The sequence below is a fragment of the Carassius gibelio genome, chromosome A1, assembly GCF_023724105.1.
Source record: "Carassius gibelio isolate Cgi1373 ecotype wild population from Czech Republic chromosome A1, carGib1.2-hapl.c, whole genome shotgun sequence".
Lineage (NCBI taxonomy): Eukaryota > Metazoa > Chordata > Actinopteri > Cypriniformes > Cyprinidae > Carassius > Carassius gibelio.
The window spans coordinates 30606462-30614883 of record NC_068371.1 but is presented as its reverse complement, the minus strand read 5'-3'; the positions used below and the strand labels follow the sequence as shown (position 1 = coordinate 30614883).

The window sequence follows — 8422 nt, the reverse complement described above, 5'->3', positions numbered from 1 at the left end:
TTGCAGTGTCATTTATCAACTGCATGACGGATAATTATATGTAACAATAATTGTCTTGTCATGCTGTATAAATTAAAACAGTAATGATACGCCCCTTTCATTTTCCTTTCTCATACTCTGATGATATGAAATAATGACATTTTATAAAATTATTTAATTCATAATTAATTCTTCTATCTGAAGACCTGATCGTCTTACTGTGAATAATCAACCCAATTAATTTACTATATTCGTATGTCAGCCTAAAGATCAGCTTAATTTAACAAAACAATAATTTCAGGGAAATGGCGAGTTACAGACTAATGTTTTTTCTTCTTCTTTTGTGCATTATGAAGGCTTCATAAAACTGTACAGCGTTTTTAGCTTTTTAAACAGCATTCTCCGTCCTACACCAACTACGCACACATTTCCTATCATGTAAGTCTATGAAAGACGATTGAACCAATCAGAGTAGGTGTGGGCCCAGGTGCAGCCCCTCCTCGATCTGCAGGCTGCAGACGGTGCTTCTCGATAATCCGGCTCTGAGTAAAACAGTATAAACATATACACAACAAACCTACAGACAGATTTTGACTATAAATAAACTATATGTTTGTCTATCACAATCGCTTTTCTGCAAGCTGAGGTACATGCTAATATAGAAACGCTCTGTGTTATACAAATTCAAAACACCATCAGAACATGTTCGAAAACAATGCCATAAACATTCAGTTACATAACATAGAATGCCAACCCCAAATGTCCATTACAAATGAAAAAATAAAAAATAAATAAGAATGAAACAGCTTGAGAGGAAGTAAAAGAACATTGTCCATCTGGGGGAGATTCTATTTCCTGTTTCTGGGGGGAAAAGTGTGGATACTGTAGGATTTGTTGGCAAACTATTTGTGCTTTACAGGTGTTTTCTATACTCAGCGCAGCATTGTTACTCTTGATAAATTGTGAGTGGTCTCTTTAATTGCTATTCACATATGTTTATATGATATAATAAACACAGAGACTAAAATCTAATATAACTAAAATAAATAAATAAATAAAAATAATACAGACAGACAGAAAGAAAGAACGAAAAGAAAATGTTCTGTCCAAATAGAGTTTTCTTTACCATATCCTTTGTTTTGTTTACAACTTGTGGAAATGTTTTTATTCTGCATTTCCTACGTCAGTAACTCCTGCAGACATCAGTGACTCTTCAGATGTCGGTCAGTGTGTTTGTTGAACAGGTTTGACGTGTGCTAAAGGGTGGAGCACAGAAACATCCCAAAAACAGAACTCACTGAGCTTTGTGTTTGATTTCATTCTGTGACTGAAATGAGGGTTACACTTTATTTTGATAGTCCACTTTAGATATCCTACTAACTACGTGTCAGAGAAGACTGTTAGGGTAGGTTCAGGGTTAGGGTTAAGTTGACAGTGAGTGTTAAAAGATATCAAGCAAACATTATAATTCTCTTCTAGTTGCAAGTTGACATGTAGTTGCAAAGTTATTTACTGTTAGAATGTCTAAAGTGGACTATCAAAATAAAGTGTTACATAAATGAGTGATCAGCCAACATTTACTATAATGAAAAACTCAAGGACCAAAATATGAAATTTTCATTCTCATTATTTGTGAAAAAAAGAAGAAAAATAGGTCAGTTTCAGTTACTGATGATAAAACTGACTGAATATTAATTAATTAAATAATGAATTAACTATCATCAAAAAATGGTCAAAAACAAATCAGTGAAATAAAAGTGTGTCAGGAAGCCTTTCAATCACACGTCACAGTGTTAGTCACTTGATTTTCTATAGTTCATCACAATAGAGGGCGTTTCAGTGACACAACAGCTCCAGCTCAAATCTCTTCCTCCTGTTACTGAGCTCACACTGAGACTGAACTTCTGCTGGGAGACGTACAGATATCAGCCAAACCTACACAGAGAAATGAACCCAGAACACACAGGTATGTTTGAACTGATATGCTTTAATAGCAAACTGATACGATAGTCACTGTAGAGAATATAAGAGAAACTTACACAACAAAACCTGTTCAACTAGATTGTAGTTGATCTCAGTGACTATCATGTGTCTAACACACTGTTAACATGGGTGATTTCAGAATACATAGACACTTAAACTATAAAACATGATCCAAAGGTGTCTATATTTGCACCATATGTTTAGTTAGTAGATAAAACAGTAGACTGAATACACAGATATCTGTGTGCTGTCAACTTATCATGTTTATGATCTGTTATTGTAGTTATTATGTTTCAGATACGATCAGTGTGTTATTAGATGTGTCATTTTAGGCCAGTTTACTGTGATTGAGTCAGCTTGATCAAATTATAGTATTATATACACAAAAAAAAAAAAAATGGTTTTAAAAATTTGCAAGAGCCAATGCACTTTTCCTTATATCATGCAAATGATTTGTTGTGTTGTTCTAAAGAAATAATAAAAGTAAATATTTTGTTGAAAATATAATTAGTTTGAATTGTCTTGTCATCTGACATTACTGTACAAGGGCCATAATATACTGCCACTTGATATTGATTTTATGTTGAATTCAATAATATATGATAGCACAGTTCCTTGTGTTTATTTAGTTTACTTCCTCATGCATTGTTTGTGGATTATGTGTTACTTAGGTATTTAAGACACTGTTTCTTTAAGAGAACACACCTTCAGTACGTAGAAGCTTATTGGATATTAACTTTTTATTGGTATCATTATTATTATTATTATTATATATTTTTTTTTTTGTACATTAGAACACTTTATTTATTTATTTCTCCACCAAACCCAGTCAGCACTTTCTCTTACCAACTGTAGGACAATTACCTGTTTTTTGGTTTTTTTACACACTTTCATGATCCAAATCATGAATGTTTTCTGTTGTACTTCCTTATTACCTGTAACATGTATTAAATAATCATACCGAAACTACGATTATTTAGTCCACAACCTTCCTCTGATATTTATTTCTCATTATTTCCCAGAGTCTGATGAACCTCCCGCTGTACAAGAGCTGAGGATGGTGTTGATTGGAAGAAGTGAAGCTGGAAAGAGTTCGATAGGCAACGTAATACTGGGTCGAGAGGCATTTAAAGAGAGCAGAACCATAGAGAGTGAGAAACAGACAGGAAGAGTAGAAGACAGAAACATCTCCATCATCGACACGCCAGGATTCTTCAACACTCACCTGACCGATGAAGAGATGAAGAGTCAGATGATGAAGAGTCTGTATCTCTCTGATCCAGGTCCTCATGTGTTCCTGCTCGTCATCAGACTCGACAGATTCATCGAAGATGTGGTGAAGATCGTAAAACAGATTTATGAGCACTTTGGAAAGGACGCGTTCAGGTTCACCATGGTGCTGTTCACGGGAAGAGAGGCGCTGTCCAAACGAGAGTGGATCGAGTTCAGGCTGAGCAGAAAAACTAGAGAACTGCTGAGCTTCTGTGAAGAGAAATGTCACGTCATCATTCATAAAAACAAGAGAGATAGGAAGCAGATCGCAAGCCTTTTGGAGAACATTGATGAAGTGGTGAGGAAGAACGGACGAGAACATTATGTTAAAGAGATCTACACGAAGAACAGCCAAGATGAGATGAGGACGCAACAAAAAGATAGAAAAGAGAAGATCAATCTAGACGCGGGAATAACAAGCCAAGAGAAAGAGAAGAACAGAGAAGATGACAACAGAGCAGATAAACAGACCAGAGATGAAGAAACATTAAACAGTGTTCAGAAAGACCAAAGAGCAACAAATGAGAGAGAAAAAGATTCTCCAGAAGGAAATCAAAGCAACCCAAAACATGAAACATGTTGGATTGGGCAGGAGACGAAAACAACACCACAACATCATTCCACGAAAGGTCAATATTTATCTGTTTTTAACTTGTATAACATAACTTGACCACTTTTTATTAACATATATTGCTAAGTTGACTAACCTTTTCTTTTTTTCTTCACAGTGTCTGATCTGAGGATTGTTCTTCTGGGTAAAAGTGGATCAGGAAAAAGCTCGGCAGCAAACACCATCCTGGGCAGAGAGGCGTTCAAAATCAGTACGAGTCTGCCATCAATCAGCCAAACCTGTGAGAAACAGGAAGCAGGTGTTTGTGGAAGAAACATCTCTGTGATTGATACACCCGGACTGTTTGATCCATCGATGACGAGAGACCAAGTGCAGGCTGAAATACAGAAGTGTGTAGAGATGACAGATCCTGGTCCTCATGTGTTTCTGCTGGTCATCAGACTGGATGATGGATTCACAGATGAAGAGAAAAACACAGTCAAATGGATTCAGGAGAACATTGGAGAAGATGCTATCCAACACACCATCATTTTGTTCACTCACGCTGACCATCTGAAGGGAATATCATTAGATGAGTTTGTCAGGGACACTCCAGATCTACAGGAGTTTACTGAAGGATTTGGTGGCAGATTTCACTCGTTCAACAATAAGAACACGGAGAACCGCTCTCAAATCACTGAACTGCTGGAGAAGATTGGGAAGATGCAGGAGAGAAATAGAGGGAAGCACTACACCAATGAGACATTTGTGAAACAGGAAGATATTGACAGCGAGAAAAAGGAGAAAGTCAAAGAAAACAAATTGATCTGGTGGAAAGCAGTGTTTATTTTCTTCATAGGAGCACTAGCAGCTGCAGCAGTAGTTAAAAGTGGATTTGGAGGATGAAGAACATCAGGAACAACAAATCCTTTTTTTTTTTTTTTTTTACTGTCTTCAATATTACAGACTCTAACAATAATAGTGGATTTCTATAATATATTATCTATTTTTCCTAATTATTTATTAGGCTGGACCTTAAAAAATTTTTTCGCTCATCAAACAAGTGTTATGTAAAAAAAAAAAAAGTTATAAGATTTCATATTGAAAATAAAGGAACCATGTTTAAATTTGTCTTTGTGAGTTTACCTCCCTCAAAAGTGTAAACGCTATGGCTCTGTGGCACTTTTTATGTTTTATTTCAGGTTTTCTCATCTGTGGCCTTCAAGGAGCACCTTCCTGCAGAGTTTAACTCCCAACATTGATCAAACCCACCAAACAGTAACTTTCTAGTGATCCTGAAGAGCTTGATGAGCTTGTTCAGGTGTGTTTGATTAGAACTGGAGCTAAACCCTGCAGGAAAGTGTTGAGAAATACAGAGGTCTGGCATAAAACTCTATATATGGCACACATACGCAAAGCAATGCAAAACAAGTTTACTTAAAAAAAGTAAAATAATCATAAAAAGATTTAAAAAAAAAAATAATAATACAAGGAATTTAAAAAACATTGAAAATATTTTAAAAGTTGATTTAAAATGAATTTAAGATAAGTCTAACTCAATCTGACCTAATGCCACCATTATGACATGGCACAGCTGATTGGTTGTATCTTGTATTGGTAGCCAATGAGCTCACTACTCATAACATTCAAATATGTGACTAGCACTTGCCATAGCAGTTGCAGCTTGTTTCAGAAACCCCTCACCTTCCCCAGCTCCACCTGTATAGACCCCCTACAAGATGATTCATGTATGCTATATGGGGGTTATTTCATGTATATTTGCCACAACAATATTTCTTACATGCTCACAGCAGCAGCAGCGTAGCAGATCTATTCAGCCAAGACCAAATACATTAACATTGTCATGTACATTATCATTGTTACATGATTTAGTCATTTTTAGCATTTACCTGAAGAATCATCTTTTTCATCTACTGGACCTACACCTATTATTCAATCCGGGGATATCACAAGTTTCAAGGTTTTAGGGTAAATGTTAAAGCCGTCAGTTAGTGTATTTAGAATAAGCATTTTACACATTGAAAAATGTCTTCATAGACTGTTAGATATTGTTTAGATAGAGTTACTTCTAAGAGTCTACAGTTGGTTGAGGAACTAAAAGGGGTGTGGGGATGGAGACCGCACAGTCCAAGAAACAACATACGTCATTCACTTGGTGCTTCGTCATGATGTTGTCACGAGTCTGCTGAATTTTTAGCTTGAAAGAATATCATTCTTTGTTTGGGTGGAGTCTTTTGTCAGTCTCTGGCAGATCCGGTTCTCACGAGTGTCACTGGTGGTGACTCACTCATTAATTTAATTTCACATCACTCATCCTTAACCTGTTCTCATGAAAAAAATAAATAAAAAAATAAATAAAAATAAAAATGTTGACTCTCTATTTACTTGCATTTATGGCAAACCTGAAATACATTGTTGAAGGTATTTTTAAAGTTTTAATATGTTAATATGTGTATTTATTGCATGTGTAAATAGGGTGTTTGAACCCCATTGTGCCATCTATAAACTCCATAAGGCTACTACTTTAGTTTCAGTTTATTTATTTATCCCCATAGAGAAAGTACATTTACAGTCAACACTTTCAAACACATTTAACAATTCACATTTGGCAAACATAAATTTTGTTCAAGTTCATCAAGTCACCGCTAGATGAAGAAAAAATAATAATAATGAAATTAAGTAAAATAATCTGTATATTTTTTTGAGCTTCTGGGAACACTATATAATTTATTGCTCTGAAGCAACTTAAAACGTTTGAGCTGCTAAAGAGTAGATGTGACCCAATGATCACAAAGCGTCAAAGAAACTAAAATAAATAGGACTGGATTAAAATTTCTGTTTTAAGCCTTGACAAGACATTTATAGGATGACAAATATGTTACATACGACAGCACTAGACAAAGACAAGACGAAAGCAAACATAAAGGACTTTAAAAACAATGGTTGAACTATTAAAAAAGACAATAAAATACACAACAAGAGTCAACAATAGAGATTGAAACCGGGACAAAACTTAAATAACCACACAACTGTGTATGAGGTCATGTGCATATTTAGCAATCATATTAATAGGCAACAGTATGAGACAACTGACGTTTAGAGCCTTTTAGAAAATTATGAAACTAAATTAACAGATTTTTGTTAAAAGAAAGTTCTGCAAATATACAGTGTTGGCTCTAGGAACATTATAAATGTCCAGTTATATTGATGTTTTTAAAAGGTATGATTTTCCTCAAATTTTCTGTGAACTTATTTTTTATTTAAAATTCAAAATTCTAGGAACACTGATTTGTAACATTCCAAGAATATAACAATATTCAGTTTCCTTAATGTTATTAGAATATTATTTAAAGCTTAGTAGGGTGATCCTGAATCATTCAATCATTCAAACACTTTCTTCAGACACAGCCTTAGATGAACTTAAGATGCAATACTTTAAATCTCTCGAGATCTGATTAAACAACTTCACAAAAAGCATCATCAACTTCAGTTATTACTACCCAGGTTTATTTTATTTCTGTAAGACATCTACAAAAGTGCTTATTGAGAATTAACAGAGGATTAGATGTTGACCTCTTGTTGATTTTTCTTTTATTTAAAGTCACCATCATGGAGATCATTTCTCTTGACTTCTTCTGAACAACTTTTTTTGCAGCAATTGTGTTTCAGAAAACGTTTCTGCATTGAACAAGCAAATCAACAGGTCAGTTTTAACAGACAACAGGCAAAAGGACTAATTTAAAGTAGTTTAGACAACTACATTAATTAAATGCTATATGGGAAGAAAATAATAATCTAAAATGTAAATAAAATAATTAACTTTTACAAACTAAGTTCTGTAAGATTGTACAAAACCATTTAGGACGTTTAATACACTAAGACATCAGCACTCATCATACAAACCTAAACAATGGTGACAAAAAAAAATGCAGCAATGCATGCTGGAACCCCTGAATGTGTTTTGTTTGCTGGTATGAAGTATGTCACCATTGTTGTGATTCATACTAAACATTGATGTCTGTGAGTGTATTAATGACACAAACCACATATTAAACAAAAAGTTAAAAATGTGTATTTATACACTCCAATGTTTTTTTTCCAATGAATTTATACATATCAATGTTCAGTATCTGAAATGCAACAAGAGCATTACAAGATATTTTGTTCACCTTGGTTTAGTTATTTAAAACAGTTTAATGCAGTCATTTGTCTGCTGCTAAAACAGACATGTTGAGTTGTTTTATCAACACAGAATTTTTTTTTTTGAAAACATCTGCAATTCTTGAAAATGAAACAACTCAACAAGGTCAAGAGCTCTACTAAATCAAACGCTGATCTCCATGATGGTGATGTCAAATGAAACATTTTAATATCAAGAAAAATAGTGATGTATACACTTATACAATCTTATTGTAAATGAATGGACCATTAAATATTGATTAGTCCTGACTTTTTTTCTCCTTAATGCATAGGTAGGTATACCTTTGTTAGATCTCTTCACAAGTTTTCTTGATAAATAACAGATGGTGGCTTAAATATGTTAAACTGAAGAAAATCAATAAGGCTCACAATGACCACTGTAGCAGTAATTAAGTATGATCCTCGTCTTAATGGGTT

The 8422-nt window shown here is 34.3% G+C and overlaps 1 protein-coding gene across 1 annotated transcript; it reads left to right on the top strand.

Annotated features, from left to right (window-relative positions):
• Positions 1–1509: 1509 nt before the first annotated feature.
• Positions 1510–4858, top strand: LOC128026679 (GTPase IMAP family member 8-like). Its single transcript, XM_052613967.1, has 3 exons — positions 1510–1945; positions 2985–3863; positions 3963–4858. Exons 1-3 carry the CDS (start codon positions 1927–1929, stop codon positions 4688–4690), a joined length of 1626 nt encoding a protein of 541 aa, XP_052469927.1. The 5' UTR covers positions 1510–1926; the 3' UTR covers positions 4691–4858.
• The last annotated feature ends 3564 nt before the right edge of the window (positions 4859–8422 follow it).